Source organism: Hemitrygon akajei, chromosome 7 (genome assembly GCF_048418815.1).
Source record: "Hemitrygon akajei chromosome 7, sHemAka1.3, whole genome shotgun sequence".
Classification (NCBI taxonomy): Eukaryota; Metazoa; Chordata; class Chondrichthyes; order Myliobatiformes; family Dasyatidae; genus Hemitrygon; species Hemitrygon akajei.
This window is the reverse complement of record NC_133130.1, coordinates 127,197,792-127,220,502: the sequence shown is the minus strand read 5'-3', so window position 1 is coordinate 127,220,502 and position 22,711 is coordinate 127,197,792. Positions and strand designations below refer to the sequence as shown.

The 22,711-nt window shown below is 45.8% G+C and overlaps 1 protein-coding gene across 1 annotated transcript in view; it reads right to left on the bottom strand.

The window, feature by feature from the left end:
• Positions 1-9,844: 9,844 nt before the first annotated feature.
• LOC140730899 (uncharacterized) overlaps positions 9,845-22,711 on the bottom strand; it is a 76,139-nt gene continuing 63,272 nt past the window's right edge. Inside the window, exons 6-7 of the mRNA XM_073051925.1 lie at positions 18,011-18,247; positions 9,845-11,742 (exon numbers count right to left, since the gene is read on the bottom strand). Coding sequence (XP_072908026.1) covers positions 11,263-11,742; positions 18,011-18,247 — 717 coding nt within the window. The 3' untranslated portion in view covers positions 9,845-11,262. The remainder of the gene's footprint in view (positions 11,743-18,010; positions 18,248-22,711) is intronic.

The window sequence follows — 22,711 nt, the reverse complement described above, 5'->3', positions numbered from 1 at the left end:
CAGTAAATATGGATCGGCAAAAACATCTCCTCCACAATCTCCATCAGCACAGGAGCACTGCAGGGATGTGTAGTTAGCTCCCTGCTCTGCTTATGTTACACCTGTGTGGTTCCAACACCATATACAAGTTTGCCGATGACACCACTGTTGTAGGCTGTATCATAGGTGGTGATGATTCGCATACAGGAGGGAGATTGAAAATTTGGCTGAGTGGTGTTATAACAACCTCTCACTCAATGTCAATAAGACCAAGGAAATGATAGTAGACTTCAGGAGAGGGAAACCAGAGGTCCATGAGCCAGTAATCATCGGCAGATCAGAGGTGAAGAGGTCAGTAACTTTAAATTCTTAGGTGTCACTATCTCAGAGGAGCTGTCCAGGACCCATCGTATAAATATTATTGTAAAGAAAGTACGACAGTGCCTCTACTTCCTCAGGAGTCTGCGGAGGCTCAACAAGTCATCAAAAACTTGGGCAAACTTGACCGGCTGCATTACGGTCTGGTACGGAACACCAATGCCTTTGAGCAGAAAATCCTACAAAAGGTAGTGGACTCGGCCCAGTATATCATGGGTAAAGCCCTCCCAACCACTGGACACATCTACATGAAACGTTGCTTTAGAAAAGCAGCATCCGTCATCAGGGAGCCTCGCCACCCAGGCCATCTTCATTTCTCACTGCTGCCATCAGGTAGAAGGTACACGAGCCTCAGACCCACACCACCAGGTTGAAGAACAGTTGCTACCCCTCAACCATCAGGCTCCTGAACAAAAAGGGACAGCTACACTCATTTAATGCGATACATAATAGTAAAAAATGTGAACTACAGTATATATATATATATAAAATAGTTAGATAGGTAGTGCAAAAATAGAAATAAAAAAGTAGTGAAGTAGTTCATGGGTTCAAAGTTTATTCAGAAGTTTGGTGGCAGAAGGGAAGAAGCTGTTCCTGAATCATTGACTGTGTGTCTTCAGGCTCCTGTACCTCCTCCCTGATGGCAGAGGGGAAGAAGCTGTTCCTGAATCATTGACTGTGTGTCTTCAGGCTCCTGTACCTCCTTCACGGTAGCAACGAGAACAAGGTATGACCTAGGTGATGGGGTCCTTAAAGATGGATGCTGCCTTTTTGAGGCATCACTCCTTGAAGACATCCTGGATACTATGGAGGCTTATGCCCATGATGCAGCTGACTGATTTTACAACCCTCTGCAGCTTCCTTCGATCCTGTGCAGTAGCCCCCTGCCCCCACACCAGACAGTGACGCAGCCAGTTAGAATGCTCTTCACGGTACGTCTGTAGAAGTCTGCCAGTGTCTTTGACAGCATACCAAATCTCCTCAATCTCCTAATGAAATATATTCACTGTCACCAAACAATTGGTGACAATTGCAGGCTCCCCCCTGCACATCGTTAGGTCGTGTTGATTGCTGATGCAAACGGTACATTTCACTGTATCCTTCGATGTACGTGACTGTGTGATAAATAAATTCATCTGAATCCTGATTCCTTTCTGCCAGACCACCGGATGATTTTACATTTTGTTATTTAGCAACAAACAATCTTATCAAACGTTGTTAACAAGCATTGGCCATGCCTCTCAATACTCAGTGGTTAGTGCAGCTCGGGGCATTCTGGAGTTTGGAGTTCAGTGCCATTCTGTAAGGAGTCTCTGTATGTGTTCCCGTGGAACTACCATTTATTCCTCGGGTATTTAAACAGTTCCCTTTTAACGATATCAGATCTGCTTTCAAATCCAAAGTAGGTGGGGTACAGGCTGAGGAAGATTGCTCTGGATGATCTATATCAGGATGGATCCAATAAAAGCCAAGTGCAGATCACCATTTCTGAGTTTTCCCCACGTGCTCTGGTTTCCTCCCACAGTCCAAAGACACACCAGCTAGGTGAATCGGTCATTGTAAGTTGTCCCGTGATTAGGCCAGGGTTGCTGGGGCAACGGGGCTCAACGGGGGCCAGGAGGACATACTCTACATCGCTAAAATAAAACTAAAGAATCTGTGGGAAGGAAGGTATTGTCAAATCCCTGCATCAGTCCTGAGGAGAAAGGCGGAGAAGTCTCGGCACCATTCATCTGTACATCTAATTTCCACCTGAAATGCCCAACAATTTCTTCCCCACTTCTCGAGCTCCCGAGTTCCAGCTGTGAAACTTGTTACTCCAGGTTCCAGCAACTGCAGCTTCTTGTGTTCTCACATTTATTTTTTTTTAATTCTGTTATGCAGCAGCCAAGTCCAGGTCACATTTGCTTCCTCAGAACAGGAGTGTAAACAAGGGAACACTTAGGAAGATAGAGGGAAGCTCAGAAAAGACTCACAGAATGGATTGCTGGAATGAAAGGTTTGTCCCGTGATGACCCAGGACATACCCTCTTCCCATTCTTACCATCAGGGAGGAGGTACAGGATCCTGAAGACACACACTCAACGATCCAGGAACAGCTTCTTCCCCTCTGCCATCAGGGAGGAGGTACAGGAGCCTGAAGACACACACTCAACGATTCAGGAACAGCTTCTTCCCCTCTGCCATCAGGGAGGAGGTACAGGAGCCTGAAGACACACACTCAACGATCCAGCAACAGCTTCTTCCCCTCTGCCATCAGGGAGGAGGTACAGGAGCCTGAAGACACACACTCAACGATCCAGGAACAGCTTCTTCCCCTCTGCCATCAGGGAGGAGGTACAGGAGCCTGAAGACACACACTCAACGATCCAGCAACAGCTTCTTCCCCTCTGCCATCAGGGAGGAGGTACAGGAGCCTGAAGACACACACTCAACGATCCAGGAACAGCTTCTTCCCCTCTGCCATCAGGGAGGAGGTACAGGAGCCTGAAGACACACACTCAGTGATTCAGGAACAGCTTCTTCCCCTCTGCCATCAGGGAGGAGGTACAGGAGCCTGAAGCCACACACTCAACGATCCAGGAACAGCTTCTTCCCCTCTGCCATCAGGGAGGAGGTACAGGAGCCTGAAGACACACACTCAACGATTCAGGAACAGCTTCTTCCCCTCTGCCATCAGGGAGGAGGTACAGGAGCCTGAAGCCACACACTCAGTGATTCAGGAACAGCTTCTTCCCCTCTGCCATCAGGGAGGGGGTACAGGAGCCTGAAGCCACACACTCAACGATCCAGGAACAGCTTCTTCCCCTCTGCCATCAGATTGCTGAATGGACACTGGACCCACGAACACTACCTCACTACTTTTCCCCTTTTTTTGTTCTGTTTGTGCAATATGTATTTGTTATTAAAATATATTTCTTATTGTAATTTATAGGTTTCTTTTATTATATATTGCACTATTGCCACAAAACAAAATTCACACCCTGTGCCAGTGATGTGAAACCTGATAATAAACCAAATTTCATGGATTCTCTTGAGCACAGAATGAAAAGTAACTTTATGGTAAGATTTGGGGGGGGGGGCACGGTGATAGGATAGATAACAAAGATAGAATAGAAACATAGAAAACCTACAGCACAACACAGGCCCTTTGGCCCACAAAGCTGTGCCAAACATGTCCTTACCATAGAAATAACCTATGCCCTCTATTTTTCTAAGCACCATGTACCTATCCAGGAGTCTCTTAAAATACCCTATCGTATCCGCCTCCACCACCGTCGCCGGCAGCCCATTCCACGCACTCACCACTCTCTGCGTAAAAAACTTACTCCTGACATCTCCTCTGTACCTATTTCTGAGCACCTTAAACTTGTGCCTTCTTGTGCTCGTCATTTCAGCCCTGGGAAAAAGCCTCTGACTATACCCATGATCAATGCCTCTCATCATCTTATACACCTCCATCAGGTCACCTCTCATCCTCTGTTGCTCCAAGGAGTAAAGGCCGAGTTCACTCAACCTATTTTCATAAGGCATGCTCCCCAATCCAGGCAGCGTCCTTGTAAATCTCCTCTGCACCCTTTCTATAGTTTCCACATCCTTCTTGTAGTGAGGTGATCAGAACTGAGCACAGAGCTCCAGGTGGGGTCTGACCAGGGTCCTATATAGCTGCAACATTACCTCTCGGCTCCTAAACTCATCCTATGATTGATGAATGCTCCATATGCCTTTTTAACCACAGAGTCAACCTGCGTAGCAGCTTTGAATGTCCTATGAACTCAGATCCCAAGATCCCCCTGATCCTCTACACTGCCAAGAGTCTTACCATTAATATTATATTCTGCCATCATATTTGACCTACCAAAATAAACCACTACACACTTATCTGGGTTGAACACCATCTGCCACTTCTCAGCCCAGTTTTCCATCCTATCAATGTCTCGCTGTAACCTCTGACACCCCTCCACACTATCTACAACACCTCCAACCTTTGTGTTACTAACCCATTCTTCCACTTCCTTATCCAGGTCATTTATAAAAATCACAAAGAGTAGGGGTCCCAGAACAGATCCCTGAGGCACATCCATGCAGGATATGATCCGTCTACAACCACTCTTTGCCCTCTGTAGGCAAGCCAATTCTGGATCCACAAAGCAACGTCCCCTTGGATCCTATGCAATAAGCCTTGCATGGGGTACCTTATCAAATGCCTTGCTGAAATCCATATACACTTCATCTACTGCTCTACCTTCATCAATGTGCTTAGACACATCCTCAAAAAATTCAATCAGGCTCATAAGGCATGACCTGCCCTTGACAAAGCCATGCTGACTATTCCTAATCATATTATGCCTCTTCAAATGTTCATAAACCCTGCCTCTCAGGATCTTCTCCATCATCTTACTAAAGTAAGACTCACTAGTCTATAATTTCCTGGGCTATCTCTACTCCATTTCTTAAATAATGGAATAACATCCGCAACCCTCCAATCCTCTGGAATGTTACCCGTCCCCATTGATGATGCTCAGCAATCTCCTCCCTCGCCTCCCACAGTAGCCTAGGGTACATCTCGTCCAGTCTCAGTGACTTATCCAACTTATCCAAATGCTCCAGCACTTCCTCTTGTTCAAGCTTTTCAGTCCACTGTAAGTCATCCCTATAATCGCCAGGATCCTTTTCCGTAGTGAATACTGAAGCAAAGTATTAATTAAGTACCTCTGCTATATCCTCTGGTTTCATACACACTTTTCCACTGTCACACTTGATTGGTCCTATTCTCTCACATCTTATCCTCTTGCTCTTCACGTACTTGTACAATACCTTGGGGTTTTCCTTAATCCTGTCTGCCAAGGCCTTCTCATGGCCCCTTCTGGCTCTCTTAATTTCATTCTTAAGCTCCTTCCTGCTAGCCTTATAATATTCTAGATCTCTATCATTACCTAGTTTTTTGAACCTTTCGTATGCTCTGCTTTTCTTCTTGACTAGATTTACAACAGCCTTTGTACACCACGCTTCCCGTACCCTACCATCCTTTCCTTGTCTCATTGGAACGTACCTATGCAGAACTCCATGCAAATATCCCCTGAATATTTGCCAAATTTCTTCTGTACGTTTCCGAGAACATCTGTTCCTAATTTATGCTTCCAATTTCCTGCCTGATAGCCTTATATTTCCCCTTACTCCAATTAAACACTTCCCTAACTTGTCTGTTCCTATCCCTCTCCAATGCTATGGTAAAGGAGATAGAATTGTGATCATTATCTCCAAAATGCTCTCCCACTGAGAGGTCTGACACTTGACCAGGTTCATTTCCAATACCAGATCAAGTACAACCTCTCCTCTTGTAGGCTTATCTATGTATTGCGTCAAGAAACCTGCTTGAACTCACCTAACAAACTCCTCACTCCAGGGACATGCCAATCAATATTTGGGAAGTTAAAATCTCCCACCACAACACCCTGTTATTATTATTCCTTTCCAAAATCTGTCTCTCTATCTGCTCTTTGATGTCCCTGTTAGCATTGGGTGGTCTATATTAAAAAAAACACCCAATAGAGTTATTGACCCCTTCCTATTCCTAACTTCTACCCACAGAGACTCTGTAGACAATCCCTCCATGTCTTCCTCCTTTTCTGAAGCCGTGACACTATCTCTGATTGAATCTGGAGCAGGGGTTCCCAACCTTTTTTTTATGCCATGGACCCCTGCCATAAACGAGGGTTTCAAGGACCCCAGGTTAGGAACACCTGATTTTAAAAAATTTATTCATTGAGACAGAGCGTAGAACAGGCCCTTCTGGCCTTTTGAGCCACACCACCTCGCAATCCGATTTAACCCTAGTCTAATCATGGGACAATTTACAATAACCGATTAACCTACCGTGTAAGGAGGAAACCGGAACTCCCAGAGGAAACCCACATGGTCACGTGGAGAACGCAGACTCTTTACAGGCAGAGGTGAGAATTAACCCTGGGTTACCCGTACTGTAAAGCATTGTATTAACCACTACACTACCGTGCCACCTACAACAGCCATGTTCCAGGCTTCAAGTCACAATGGCTTCATAACCTCATATCTGGAGGAAAGGGGTATAGCTGCATTTCACGTCTTCTCTGTGGGTTAGTAATCTTCCATCATCTATCCAAGATGGCTGTGAGGTGGAATTACTGAACGTCCAATTCCCATTCTGATATGTCTATCCATGGCCTCCTCTACTGTCGAGATGAATCCACACTCAGGTTGGAGGAACAACACCTTATATACCGGCTGGGTAGCCTCCAACCTGATGGCATGAACAGTAATTTCTCTAACTTTCGTTAATGCCCCCCTCCCCTTCTTACCCCATCCCTTATTTATTTATCTATTTATTATTTTCCCCTTTTTTCTTTTTCTCTCTCTGCCCCTCTCATAATCACTCCTTGCCTGTTCTCCATCTCCCTCTGGTGCTCCCCTACCCCTTTCTTCCTCCCTAGGCCTCCCATCCCATGATCCTCTCCCTTCTCCAGCTCTGTTTCCCTTTTTCCAATCAACTTTCCAACTCTTAGCTTCACCCCACCCCTTCCTGTCTTCTCCTATCATTTCGGATCTCCCCCTCCCCCTCCTACTTTCAAATCTCTTACTATCTTTCCTTTCGGTTAGTTCTGGCAAAGGGTCTCGGCCCAAAATGTCGACAGTGCTTCTCCCTATAGATGCTGCCTGGCATGCTGCGTTCCATCAGCATTTTTGTGTGTGTTGAGTGACGGATGTGTGTTTGATTGCAACGTTTAAGAGGAGTTGGATATGTACATGGCTGGGAGGGGTATGGAGAGTTGTGGTCCAGGTGCAGGTGAATGGGACTAGGCAGAGTAACTAGGCAACATGGACTAAATGTTTCTGTGCTGCAGTGCTCAATGAAGGCTTTTGTATTGAAGTCTCATCTGTTTTCTGACTCAATTTGCCCTCAACAAGATTTTAGTGAGACTGAGGTGAACTAGAATAGAACTCCATTACTGCATCCGTGAACAAGAGTGAGTGAACAGAGATGAAAAGGTGAATGATTCAGAATTACTTCACTCCACGGGAATTTGAGGAGGAGCAGGCGGAGTCTGCAGGCTAACAGCATGTTGGCCAATGCCCCCCCCCCCCCCCGTGCCAAGGTGAGGCCACCCTCAGGGTGGAGGAGCAACACCTTATATTCCATCTAGGGTCACATGCAAACTGATGGCATAAATACCGATTTCTCCTTCCGGTGAAACAAATTCCCTCTCCCTCCCCCTCTTCTATTCCCCGCTCTGGCCTCATACCTCTTCTCACCTGCTTATCACTTCCCCCTGGGTCCCCGCCTCCTCCCCTTTCTCCCATGGTTCACTCTCCACTCCTATCAGATTTCTCCCTCTCCAGCCCTTTACCTTTCCTACCCATCCTCCTTCCCCTCCCCCTGCTTTTTTACTCTGGCATCTTCCCCATTCCTTTCCAGTCTTGAAGAAGGGTCTCGGCCCAAAACGTTGACTTTTTATTCATTTCCATAGATGCTGCCTGAACCTGCCGCGTTCCTCCAACATTTGTGTGTAGCACGTCTGGTCCTGTTTTTAGAATAAATTGACAATTCATGGTTCCTTAAGGTTGCTACTGCTGGGAGTGGTAATGGAGACAAGCTCCCACTACCTATTAAATGCTCCCAATGGGGTGCATCTCAAATAGCCTCTGGCAACCTAGTCCAGCTCCTTGACTTCACATGCAGCTTGGAAATGAAGCTCAGCTGATCCATTTCTACTGACAGGAGAAGGGGCAAAGGGGGTTACTGGCACCTTCAAACCAGTTGCTTTGGGCAGATGGGGCTCATCAGCTGTGGTTGGCAGCTCCTCGAGGAGTCAGAAAGCTCTGTTCTCCAACCTCATGGGGAAGGCTTTGGGAGTAAACCCAGAGAGGAACATCTAGACCTGGAGTCCCGAAGGCAGTCCAACACGGACTGGCAACTCCTGCGTTGCTGTTGGGATCTCAGGACAGCACAGAGATTACACAACACTTTACAGTACTGGCATCCCGGGTTCGATTGCTGCTGCTGCCTGCAAGGAGTTTGTGACCCCAAGGGTTTCCTCTGGGTGCACTGATTTCCTCCCACGGGCCAAAAACGTACAGGTCAATAGGTTAATTTATCATTGTAAACTGTCCTGTGATTAGGCTAGAATTAAATCAGGGGTTGCCGGATGGTTCAAAAGATTGTAAGGGCTTATTCCACACTGTAACTCAATGAGTAGAAATCAGTCTCTGCTGTTCCTTTGGATCCATCCGCTGTGTGGAGAGGGAGCTTGCTATACGGGCGAAAGCTCGCTCTCCCTACCACACTGCCCTGGCTTGTGTATCACGTAGATAGCTGGGACGTAACATCCCTGGTCAACTCCGATCAACAGGGGGCCTCCAATTGACAATTCACATAACAGGTAAAGCACCATGACCCGACAGTTAACTACTGGGCAAACAGTTTTTAAATCCCCGGTTCCAAGACGCTGGTTGAGTCCAGTCCACGTGACCTCACAGTTCTCAGTGAGTTTAAACTGTTGCAACTAAAAAGTATAAACATAAGAACAGACCCATTGTGCCAGTCAGGGCACGACTCCCACCGCAGGCAACTGTCTGTAAGGAATTTGTACATTCTCCCCGTGACCACGTGAGTTTCCATCCTTGTCCCAAAGACATACGGATCAGGGTTAGTGAGACGTGGGCTCCGTGAAGCATGGCCACACTTACAGCTACCCCAACACGTACCCCGTGACCACAGGTGCTCACCTCTCCTCCCACAGTCCAAAGACATACTGGTCATTGTAAATTGTCCCGTGATTAGGTTAGGATTAAATGGGGGTGGGGGGGGATGCTGCGCAGGGCTCAAAGGGCCAGAAGGGCCTGTTTCATGCTGTATCTCAATAAATGAATAAAAATCCACGCTGACTTGATACAAGCAACACATTCCCTGTATTTTTCGATGTATTTATGACAAAAAGCTCATCTTCAACTGTGTGTAGAACCAGATTATCATATGAAGAGCATTTAATAGCTCTGGGTCTGTACTGACTGGAATTCAGAAGGATGAAGGGTGACCTCATTGAAACCTATTGAATGTTGAAAAGCCTCAATAATGGATGTGGCGAGGATGTTTCCTATAGTGGGGGAGTCTTGGACCAGAGGGCACAGCCTCAGAATAGAGGGACGTTCGTTTAGAACACAGATGAGGTGGAATTTCTTTAGCCAGAGTGGTGAATTTGTGGAATTTGTTGCCACAGGAGGCTGTGGAGGCCAAGACACTGTGTGTAGCTAAGGCAGAGGGTGATAGATTCTTGATTAGTCAGGGCATGGAAGGTTTACAGGGAGAAGGCAGAAGACTGGGGTTGAGAGGGAAATGGATCAGCCATGATGAAATGGCGGAGCAGGCTCGATGGGTCAAATGGCCTAATTCTGCTCCAGTGCCTTGTGGTCTTATTCGTGTAGTCAGTCTGATTATTTCACACTTCAACCATTTACAAAAGTTTTCACACCATTTTAATTCATTCATGGGAAAAGGAAGAAAGCATTAAAATAGTTAAGTGGGAACACATCATTGCAGCGTCTTTCACCTTCACACTGTTTCATCTGGTCCAGTAAACACCGGATTACACAGCAGTGTGTGCCAACACAGGACATCAATGTTTCACAAAGCCTTCCTCAGTCAGTAACCTTTGTCAAGAAACACATGAAGCATCAATTCGCCTCCTGGCCACCATCTTATTGGTCCCCCAACTGTTTCAAAACTGTAATTGATTTTAGTGGATTTTCTAACCCATTTGAATTGCACCTTTCTCCACACTTTCAAGAGGACGAGAATATAAAAGCAAGGATGTAATGTTGAGACTTTATAAAGCACCGGTGAGGCCTCACTCGGAGTATTGAGAGCAGTTTTGGGCCCCTCATCTAAGAAAGGAAGTGCTGAATTTGGAGAAGGTTCAAAGAAAGTTCACAAATAATAATTCTGAGGTTGAAAGGCTAATCCTATGAGGAGCATTTGATGGCTCTGGGCCTGTACTCACTGGAATTTAGTAGAATGAGGGGTGACCTCACTGAAACCAATCACCTGTTGAAAGGCCTCGACAGAGTAGATGTGGAGAGGATGGTGGGGGAGTCTCAGATCAGAGGACAGCCTCAAAATAGAGGGACAAAGTTTTAGAAAGGAGATGAGGAGGAATTTCTTTAGCCAGAGAATGGTAAGACATTGGGTATAGATGATAGATTCTTGGATTGGCCAGGGCGTGAAGGGATATGGGTGAAGGGATCAGCCATGATGCAATGCTGGAGCGGACTTGACTGGACAAATGGCCGAATTCTGCTCCTGTATCTTGTGGTCTCATTGCGTTTAGTGGCAGAGCTACTTGGTGTGTTTCTGTTTAAATGAACCAATATTAGTGAATTCAACACTATCAATTACTAATAGAATTTATACAATTTAGCTTAAGCCACAGTATTAACAATAGTATTGCTTTTCAAGAGGACACTGAAGTCATTAAGTGAAGGTTTTGTCTCTTTAGTTGTGAGGCACTTAATCCTTGGGACGTGTTGCTTTTTGTTCTGACGAGCTTCAAAACAGCCTTGTAGCACAACCAGCTAATTGGCTACCAATAAAAGCTGGAGCCCTCTCCCCACAGCACCACTGCCTCAGGAAAACGAATCCTTTGTCAGCAGCAAGGTAATGCCACTTGCCCACGAGGTCAGTGCGATAACGGTGTGGCGGGGTTTGCAGCGACTGTGCAGGGATGATACTCTGCCTCCCGGAAGCATTGGTTGTGCCTCACCAGAACGATGCATGACGTTGGGGCAGTTAACCCACTGCGTTGATTTAAGATGCCCCGGGGACAGCGTGGGTCAGCCTCTGGCCCTCCGAAGCTGCATCGCTTCTGTTCGGCTTCAGTTCCTCGAAAGGGCCGATGTTGCCAGATTGGCTGCCTGGACCAGAGGCTCACGATCTTCACTCGCCTCCGAAATGACGAAAGACGGTTTGATCAGGTTTATTGGCTCAGATTCAGGTGCACGGTGCCTGCTTTTGGCCCCATCGATCCGGAAGCCCCTAGTGAGGTCGTTTGACTTGGCGCTCTCCTGCGGGGGCCTGGGGCCCGTGCCGCGCGGGACCACCTGCCTTGCCCCGCTGGAGTCGTGTCGAGCGGCACCCAGCCGGGTGCCAAAGCAGGGACTTCCAAACCAGGTCCGCCGTAAATTGGTGGCCGAGGTGAGCTTGCGCTGGGTCTGGGCGGATCGGGTGAGGGGGTATGAAGCAGCACCTGCCGACGAATCTGTACACAATTGTTCCCAGTCTGCCTCTAACTGCACGTCGGACATAACCTTCCGTCGTCTCTCAGTGGCCTGGTCACTCGGTAAGTTGCCTGGGGTCTGTATATATAAAAAAAAGATAAAGTGAAATAGCTGGGAGAGAGCTTTAGTACAACATTGACCCTTTTTATTAGTTCACAGCTGAATCATCCTAACGACGTTGAGGTTTGATTCTCAGACAACACACTCAGAACCTCACCTGTCTCTGAGGACCCAACCCACAGTCAACGCAGCAATGAAGGTGGCAAGACAGTGGCTATATTTCATTGGGAGGGGTGTGCGGGGTGTGTGCACGTGTGCGCGCGTCTGTGTGTGTGTGCGCGTCTGTGTGTGTGTGTGCGTGTCTGTCTGTGTGCATGTGTCTGTGTCTGCGTGTGTGTGTACACACATATATAGCTCGGGACCCCAAGACTTCCTACTTCCATCATTTTATGTTTTGCACTCTACTGCTGCCGCCAAAAAAAAATCATTGCATGCGGGTGATGATAAACCCGATTCTGATCTGGGTCTCTATTGTGGACTGAGAGTGGGAAGGGGGCAGGGAGAGGAGAATCATGGTTGGGAAAAGGGAAAGGGAGAGGGGAGGGAGCAGGAAGCACCAGAGAGACTTTCTGTAATGATCAATAAACCAATTGTTTGAAGTCAAATGACCTTGTCCGGTGTCCCAGGGCTGGGTGTGCCTGTACCCACCTCATCACCCACCTACTCCCAACCCCTGGCATTCCTTCTCTGTGTTGCTAAAGATTACAGGGAGAAGGCAGGAGAATAGTGTTGAAAGGTGGAAAATAAATCAGCGGTGATGAAATGGCGGAGCAGACCCAATGGGGCCCAATGGCCTAATTTTCCTCCTACATCTTAAGGCTTTATAAATTTGGTTTTGAAGCTATGTGGAAGTTACAAGTTTTTCACAACCTGTCTGCTGCTGTAGTCTTCCCAGGAGTCTGTGTCCCATTCTTGACAAGTAATTGTAATTCAAGAGAAACTCTGTGATGATCCATCCCTTTTCTCTTCATTCTCCTTCTCTGCAGGAGCCACCCAATCCAATCTTTAAAAGTCGATGTGATTTTGCTACACTTAATACTCCTCAACCATCAGACTCCAGAACCTGCTGAGTCCCTCCGGCAAGCTGAGTGTGTTCTGTTCTCAGTATTGTTATTTTGTTCTGTCTGGTACACTCCAACCTGATGGCATGAACAAAAATTCCACCCCCTCCTCTATTCCCCACTCTGACCTTATACCTCTATAAAAAATGTAAGTAATACCTGTCTATTACTTTCCCCCGAATACACTCCTCCTTCCCTTTCTCCCATGGTCCACACTCCTCTCCAGCCCTTGACCTTTCCCACCTATCACCTTCAACTAGCCACTTTCCCTTCCCTCCACCATTTTATTCAGGCATCTTCCCTCTCGGTCCTGGTGTCGGCCCGAAACATCGACTGTTTACTCATTTCCATAGACGCTACCTGACCTGCTGAGTTCCTCCCGTGTGTTGCTTCAGATTTCCAGCATCTGCAGATTTTCTTGTGTTTATTATTTTATATTGTAATGTATTTTTATTTACATAATTTGCCTTTTGCACATTGGCTGTTTGTCAGTCTTTTATATTTAAGCCTTAGGAGCAGAATTAGACCATTCGGCCCATCGAGTCTGCTCTGCCATTCCATCATGGTTGATTTATTACCCTCTCAACCCCATTCTCCTGTCTTCTCCCTGTAACCCTTCAGGCCCTGACTAATCAAGAACCTGTCAACCTCTGCCTTAAATACACCAAATGACTTGGCCTCCACTGCCGCCTGTGGTAACAAATTCCACAGGTTCACCACTCTCTGGCTAAAAAAATTCCTCACCTCTGTTCTAAATGGATGTCCCTCTATTCTGAGAATGTGCCCTCTGGTCCTAGACTCCCCCATCATAGGAAACATCCTCTTCAAATCCACTCTATTGAGGCCTTTTAACATTTGATAGGTTTCAATGAGATGACCCCTTACACTTCTGAATTCCAGTGTATACAGGCCTGGAACCATCAAATGCTCCTCATACGATAACCCCTTCATTCCATGAACCATTTTCGTGAGCCCCCTCTGAACCCTCTGCATTGTGCTGCGTCACACGACATGGACAATCATGGTCCCATGACCATAATTGTTCTTGGCAAATTTTTCTATAGCAGAGGTTTGCCATTGTCTTCTCCTAGACTGTCTTTGCAAGACAGTTGACCCCAACCTCTATCAACACACTTCAGAGATTGTCTGCCTGGCATCACTGGTCTCGTAACCAGGACTTGTGATAGAGGAACAGAATTAAGCCACTCGTCCATCAAGACTGCTCTGCCATTTCATCGTGGCTGGTCCATTTCCCACTCAGCCCCAATCTCCTGCCTTCTCCCTGTAACGCTTCATGCCCTGACTAATCAAGAACCTGTCAAACTCTGCCTTAAATATACCCACAGCCACCTGTGGCAACTAATTCCACAGATTCATCGCTCTCTGGCTAAAGAAATTTCTCATCTTCCTTCTAAGTGGACGTTCCTCTATTCTGAGGCTGTGCCCTCTGGTCCTATATGCACCAGCTCCTCATAAATGCATGTTTCTCAGATAAGGGGCCCAAAACCGTTCACAATATTCCAAGCAACTTTATGTATAGTTTTCATAAATGTAATCTTCATTTTGCTGTAAATGTCTGTAAGAAAATGAAACTCAAGGTAGTATAATGAGACATATAAAATAGAATAAGATACAGGAGCAGAATCAGGCCATTTGGCCCATTGAGTCTACTCTGACATTTCATCATGGCTGATCCATTTTCCCTCTTAGCCCAATCTACCTGCTACCCAAATCCCTTCATGCCCTGACTAATCAAATTTATTGCCATTTAACTGTACACATGTATATAACATATATACAGTGCCCATAAGAATTATTTACCCTCCTCCCCGCCTTGGTAGTTTTCATATTTTATTGTTTTACAACATTGAACGACAGCGGATTTATTTTGTTTCTTTTTTTGACACTGATTAACAGGAAAGTTTCTTTCGTGTCAAAGTGAAAACAAATTTCCACAAATTGGTCTAAATTTATTACAATTATTAAACACAAAATAATTGATTGCATAAGTATTCACCCCCTTCAAGTCAGTATTTGGTAGATGCACCTTTGGCAGCAATTACAGCCTTGAGTCTGTGTGGATAGGTCTGTATCAGCTTTGCACATCTGGACATTGCAATTTATCCCCCATTCTTCTTTACTAAACTGCTCAAACTCTGTCAGATTGCATGTGGATCATGAGTGAACAGCCCTTTTCAAGTCCAGCCACAAATTTTCAATTGGATTGAGGTCTGGATTCTGAACTTGGCCACTCCAGGACATTAACTTTGTTGTTTTTAATCCATTCCTGTGTAGCTTTGGCTTTATGCTTTATGCTTGGGGTCATTGTCTTGCTGGAAAACAAATCTCCCAAATGTCAGTTCCCTTGCAGACTGCATCAGGTTTTCCTCCGGGATTTCCCTGTATTTTGCTGCATTCATTTTACCCTCTACCTTCACAAGCCTTCCAGGGCCTGATGCAGTGAAGCATTCCCACAGCATGATGCAGCCACCACCATGCTATAGGGTAGAGATGGTGTGTTTTTGACACCAAACATAGCATGTAGTCTGAAGGCCAAAAAGATAAATTTTGGTTTCATCACACCTTGGAACCTTCTTCCAGCTGACTTCAACATCTTCCACATGCCTTCTGGCAAGCTCTAGCCAAGAGTTCGTGCGAGTTCTTTTGCCGCCAAGAGTGGCTTTCTCTTTGCCACTCTCCCATAAAGCTGCGACTGGTGAAGCACCCGGGCAATCTTATCTTAAATATATTTACTGAAGTAACCTCCACTGCTTCACTGGGCAACTTCCTGTTTTGCGGAGTTGCTTGGAGTGCTCCTTTGTCTCCATCATGTAGTTTTTGCCAGGATACTGACTCACCAGCAGTCGGACCTTCCAGTTCCAGGTGTATCAATTGAAACACTTTGACTGCACACGGTGATCTCCATTCAATTATGTGACTTCTCAAACTAATTGGCTGCACCAGTGATGATTTGGTGTGTCATATTAAGGGGGATGAATATTTATGCAATCAACTATTTTGTGTTTTATATTTGTAATTAATTTAGATCACTTTGTAGAGATCTGTTTTCACTTTGACACGGTAGAGCCTTTCTCTGTTGATCAGTGTCAAAAATAGCCAGATTAAATCTACTGTGATTCAATATCATAAAACAATAAAATACGAAAGCTTCTGAGGGCGTGAATACTTTTTAAGGGCATTGTAACCAGATAATGTATATAGATATGAGCCAATGTTTCTTCAAACCAGGGTGTAAGGTTGTACACATAACACACATAGCACACGATAACTTAGAAAAGTAAGGATAATCGAGAATCTATCAACCTCTGCCTTATGACACAGCCACCTGTGGCAATGAATCCCACAGATTCAGCACTCTCTGGCTAAAGAAATTCCTCTTCATTTCCATTCTAAAAGTATGCCCGTCTATTCTGAGATTGTGTCCTCTGGTCTTAGACTCCCCCCCCCCCCCCCCACCACAGGAAACATCCTCTCCACATCCACTCTTTCGAGGCCTTTCAACATTTGATCGAAGAATGGGTGGGGGGGGGGGTGACCTCACTGAAACCTCAATTCCAGTGAGCACAGGCCGAGAGCACCAAACGCTCTTTATACGACGAGCCTTTCAATCCCAGAAAAGTTTTCATGAACCCTCTCCAATGTCAGCGCATTCTTTCTTAAATAAGGGGCCCAAAACTGTCCACAATACTCCAAGTGAGGCCTCACCAGTGCTCCGTAAAGCTTCATCATTACATCCTTGCTTTTATATTCTAATCCTCTCAAAATGAATGCTAACATCGCATCTTCCTTCCTCACCACAGACTCAACCTGCAAATTAACTTTAGGGAATCCTGCACGAGGACTCCCACGTCCCTTTGCCCCACAGATATTTGAATTTTCTTTCTACTTAGAAAATAATCTACTTTTTTATTTCCTCTACCAAAGTGCATGACCAGACACTTTCCAGCACTGCTTTGACATTCTCCTAAGTCCTTCTGTAGCCTCTACTTCCTCAAAACTACCTGCTCCTCCACCTATCTTCATATCGTCCACAAACTTGGCCACAAAGACATCAAAGAAGTGGTTCCAACACAGATCCCAAAGGTACATTCACTTTGACTGTGACTTCCTACCTCTACAAGTGCTTTCCAAAAGGAAGGAACATGCCTGTGCATTTTCTCAAAGTGAGATCATTCTCCCTCTCCTCTCCTTTCCCCTTACCTCAACCGTGATTCCAACCATTATAAGACCATAAGATATAGACAATAGACAATAGGTGCAGGAGTAGGCCATTTGGCCCTTCTAGCCAGCACCGCCATTCACTGTGATCATGGCCGATCATACACAATCAGTACCCCCGTTCCTGCCCTCTCCCCATATCCCTTGACCCCGCTATCTTTAAGAGCCCTATCTAACTCTCTCTTGATAGCATCCAGAGAATTGGCCTCCACTGCCTTCTGAGGCAGAGCATTCCATAGATCCACCACTCTCTGGGTGAAAAAGTTTTTCCTCAACTCTGTTCTAAATGGCCTACCCCTTATTCTTAAACTGTGGCCTCTGGCTCTGGACTCCCCCAACATCAGGAACATGTTTCCTGCCTCTAGTGCGTCCAATCCCTTAATAATCTTATGTGTTTCAATCAGATCCCCTCTCATCCTTCTAAATTCCAGTGTATACAAGCCCTGTCGCTCCAATCTTTCAACATATGACAGTCCTGCCATCCCAGGAATTAACCTCGTCAATCTACGCTGCACTCCCTCAATAGCAAGAATGTCCTTCCGAAGATTTGGAGACCAAAACTGCACACAATACTCCAGGTGTGGTCTCACCAGGGCCCTGTACAACTACGGAAGGATCTCTTTGCTCCTATACTCAATTCCCCTTGTTATGAAGGCCAACATGCCATTAGCTTTCTTCACTGCCTGCTGTATCTGCATGTTTACTTTCAGTGACTGATGAACAAGGACACCTAGATCTTGTTGTACTTCCCCTTTTCCTAACTTAACACCATTCAGATAGTAATCTGCTTTCCTGTTCTTGCCAAAGTGGATAACCTCACATTTATCCACATTAAACTGTATCTGCCATGCATCTGCCCACTCACCCAACCTGTCGAAGTCACCCTGCATTCTCCTAATATCCTCCTCACATTTCACACTGCCACCCTGTGTGAAAACAACCAATTTCTCCAGTGCTCTAAACCCCTCTTGGCTTGATATACTCACACACTTCTCCACCAGCTTAGTAAGTGGTCCTGTTGAAGTCCAGCCATACCAATCTCTCCGCAGTGGCCTCTCAGCATCCTTGGGGTTGTGTGTGTAGCATGTTTGCTGCCTGGAAGGAGAATCCTCTCTGTCATCTCCCGCTCGATCCACCACTGGGTTTCCCTGTTCAGAAGGGGGGAGATCTGGCAGCAGCCAGTCACAGACAGTAGGTGAACTCGACGGGCTCCTCTTGGAAACCTAGGAATGACAGAGTTGGTCAAAGGCCAGGTAAAGTCCTCAAGTGTGTAGACAGAGATAGTGGGGCCCACTGGATCAACAGTCAGTTGGCTGGAGGAACTTAGCAGATTAGTAGGACAAACGGAATTGTCAACATTTGAGGTCAATACTCTAATCATCAGAACACCCACAGATGCTGTTGGACCTGCTGAGTTCTTCCAGCAGGTTGCTTATGGCTCCAGATTCCAGCATCTGCAGAATCAGGCCATTCAGCCCATCGAGCCTGTTCTGCCATTTCATCGTGACTGAGTTATTATCCTTCTCAACCCCTTTCACACCCGTTAATCAAGAACATATCAACCTCTACTTTAAATATACCCAGTGAAATGGCCTCCACAGTCATCCATGGCAATATATTCATAGATTCAATTTCCTCTGGTTCCTGAAATTCCTCCTTACCTCCACTCTGAAAGGATGTCCCTCTAGTCTGAGGCCGTGCCTTTTGGTTGAGACTACCCCATCATAGGAAACATCCTCTCCACTTCCACTCTATCTAGGCTTTTTAATATTCAATAGGTTTCAATGAGACCCCTTCCCCCATTTCTTCTGCACTCCAGTCTCTTGCGTCTCGCTGATATTTTAGGGGGAAGGTTGAAAAATACAGGTTGGGTGTCCCTTATCCGAAATGCTTGGGGCTGGAAGGGTTTCAGATTTTTGAATATCTAATAAGGTAGCTTTGGTCACCATCATTTCCAACGCTGGATTTAAGTGCTACTGTTGAGCAGTCTTGGTCTTAAATTTGTTCATCACACATAAAGTCCTGTGCAAAAGTCTTAAGCACATGTATGTATATAGCTAGGGTACCTCAATCTTCTGTACAGTACTGTATTTATCAACGCAGAGCGAGTTTGTATATCTGGCGGGAGCAAACGATGCAGGAAAAGGTAAAGGGCTGGAGAAGAAAGAATCTGATAGGAGAGGAGAGTGAAGGAGGAGAGGCTTCTTACTTCATCCCCACCCACCTGGCTTCACCTTCCTCTCCCCCACCTTATTTGGGCATCTTCTACCTTCCTTTCCAGTCCTGATGAAGGGTCTCAGCCCAAAATGTCGACTGTTCATTCATTTCCACAGATGCTGCCTGTCCTGCTGAGCTCCTCCAGCATTGTGTGTGTGTTGCCCTGGATTTCCAGCATCTGTAGAATGCTTCTCTATTATCTGGACAGAGCTGACAGTGGGAATCTTACTGCACACGAATTGGTGACTATTTTGTTCATGGCACCAGTGGTAACCGAAGTTCCTCACTGTCTGTATCACTGTTCAACGGCCCTGGGCTGGGAATGGTGCCACACAAATGCCAGTTGGCCTTTCCAGCAGATCCCGGTCCTGCTGACCACAACGCTACAGCACCTCCCTAAAGAGAGGAGGTTTTCCTCCCATAAAAAGCTCAAGGTAAACTAGCCAAGAATATAAAGGAGGATAGTAAAAGCTTCTTCAGGTATGTGAATAGCAAAAAAAATAGTTAAGACCAAAATTGGGCCATTGAAGACAGAAACGGGTGAATTTATTATGGGGAACAAGGAAATGGCAGACGAGTTGAACAGGTACTTTGGATCTGTCTTCACTAGGGAAGACACAAACAATCTCCCAGATGTAATAGTGGCCAAAGGAACTAGGGTAAAGGATGAACTGAAGGAAATTTATATTAGGTAAGAAACGGTGTTGGATAGACTGTTGAGTCTGAAGGCTGATAAGTCCCCGGGACCTGATGGTCTGCATCCCAGGGTACTTAAAGAGGTGGCTCTAGAAATCGTGGACACATTGGTAATCATTTTCCAATGTTCTATAGATTCAGGAACAGTTCCTGCTGATTGGAGGGTGGCTAATGTTGTCCCACTTTTCAAGAAAGGAGGGAGAGAGAAAACAGGGAATTATAGACCGGTTAGCCTGATGTCAGTGGTGGGAAAGACACTGGAGTCAATTATAAAAGAGGAAATTACGACACATTTGGATAGCAGTAGAAGGATCAGTCCAAATCAGCATGGATTTATGAAGGGAAAATCATGCTTGACTAATCTTCTGCAGTTTTTTGAGGATGTAACTATGAAAATGGACAAGGGAGAGCCAGTGGATGCAGTGTACCTGGACTTCCAGAAAGCTTTTGATAAAGTCCCACATAGGAGATTAGTGGGCAAAATTAGGGCACATGGTATTGGGGGCAGAGTACTGACATGGATTGAAAATTGGCTGGCTGACAGGAAACAAAGAGTAGTGATTAACGGGTCCCTTTCGGAATGGCAGACTGTGACCAGTGGGGTACCGCAAGGTTCGGTGCTGGGACCGCAGCTGTTTACAATATACATTAATGATTTAGATGAAGGGATTAAAAGTAACATTAGCAAATTTGCTGATGACACAAAGCTGGGTGGCAGTGTGAAATGTCAGGAGGATGTTATGAGAATGCAGGGTGACTTGGACAGGTTGGGTGAGTGGGCAAATGTATGGCAGATGCAGTTTAATGTGGATAAATGTGAGGTTATTCACTTTGGTGGCAAGAACAGGAAGGCAGATTACTATCTAAATGGAGTCAAGTTAGGAAAAGGGGAAGTACAATGAGATCTAGGTGTTCTTGTACATCAGTCAATGAAAGCAAGCATGCAGGTACAGCAGGCAGTGAAGAAAGCTAACGGCATGCTGGCCTTTATAACAAGAGGAATTGAGTATAGGAGTAAAGAGGTCCTTCTGCAGCTGTACAGGGCCCTGGTGAGACCCCACCTGGAGTATTGTGTGCAGTTTTGGTCTCCAAATTTGAGGAAGGACATTCTTGCTATTGAGGGAGTGCAGCATAGGTTCACGAGGTTAATTCCCGGAATGGCGGGACTGTCATATGTTGAAAGATTGGAGCGGCTGGGCTTGTATACACTGGAATTTAGAAGGATGAGAGGGGATCTGATTGAAACATATAAGATTATTAAGGGATTGGACACACTGGAGGCAGGAAGCATGTTCCCGCTGATGGGTGAGTCCAGAACTAGAGGCCACAGTTTAAGAATAAGGGGTAGACCATTTAGAACAGAGATGCGGAAAAACTTTTTCACCCAGAGAGTGGTGGTTATGTGGAATGCTCTGCCCCAGAAGGCAGTGGAGGCCAAGTCTCTGGATGCATTCAAGAGAGAGTTAGATAGAGCTCTTATAGATAGCGGGGTCAAGGGATATGGGGAGAGGGCAGGAACGGGGTACTGATTGTGTATGATCAGCCATGATCACAGTGAATGGCGGTGCTGGCTCAAGGGGCCGAATGGCCTACTCCTGCACCTGTCTATTGTCTAAGTGAACAGATGGTATCTTTCAGTCATTTTGAACTCCATTCAAGTTCTCAAATTTCTGCCGACTATAGCACATAGAGCAGAATTAGCCCATTGAGCCTGTACTGCTATTCCACCATGGCTGATTTATTCTCTCTCTCAACTCCATTCTCCTGTATTCTCCCCATAACCTCTGCCATCCGTAACTAATCAAGAACCCTATCAAAATATACCCAAAGAATTGGCCTCCATAGCTGTCAGTGGCAATGGATTCCACAGATTCACCTCCTTCTGGCCAAAGAAATTCCCCTCATCTCTGTTATAATGGGATGTCCTTGTATTCTAGGCTGTGCCCTCTAGATAAGACTAGATGCACTAGCTGTGGCTTACCATGGCTTAATAGGACACTTATATGTAAAAATCCTATAGAACAAATTCCTAGGAGAGATGTTTTAAAGCTCAGATCTCAAGAGTTCTGGGGTGGTTTGGAATCTCATTTTGGTGAGATGTGGCATTCCGACGGCTTGTTTCCAGGCTGAAGTCACTGGAAGAATTTTCCCATAGGAAAGATCCAAGTGACTCACAAGAGGAGATGACTGTCCTGAGCTGGGCCGAGATGTTCACAAATACTTGGCAGCTTAGGGAATGGGATATCCCTGAGAGCAATTTTATAAAACACAATGCACTGCAATAGTAACATAATAGGGCTAGTAAAATTGTTCAAAAGTGACTGCCATCCACCACAGCACCATCAAGCATTATGGTCTTCTAATCATGAGGTAATGTCAGGAGAAATTTGAGAATTTCAATGGAGTTCAAACTGACTGAAAATACCATCTGTTCACTTGAGCTTTTTTAAGGGAGGGAAACCTCCTCTCCTTAGGACAGTATGGTAGTGTAGTGGTTAGCACAACACTTTACAGAACCAGTGACCCGGGTTCAATTCCCATCACACGGTAGTGTAGTGGTTAGCACAACGTTTTACAGTACCAGTGACCCGGGTTCAATTCCCATCGCACGGTAGTGTAGTGGTTAGCACAACGTTTTACAGTACCAGTGACCCGGGTTCAATTCCCATCACACGGTAGTGTAGTGGTTAGCACAACGTTTTACAGTACCAGTGACCCGGGTTCAATTCCCATCACACGGTAGTGTAGTGGTTAGCACAACGCTTTACAGTACC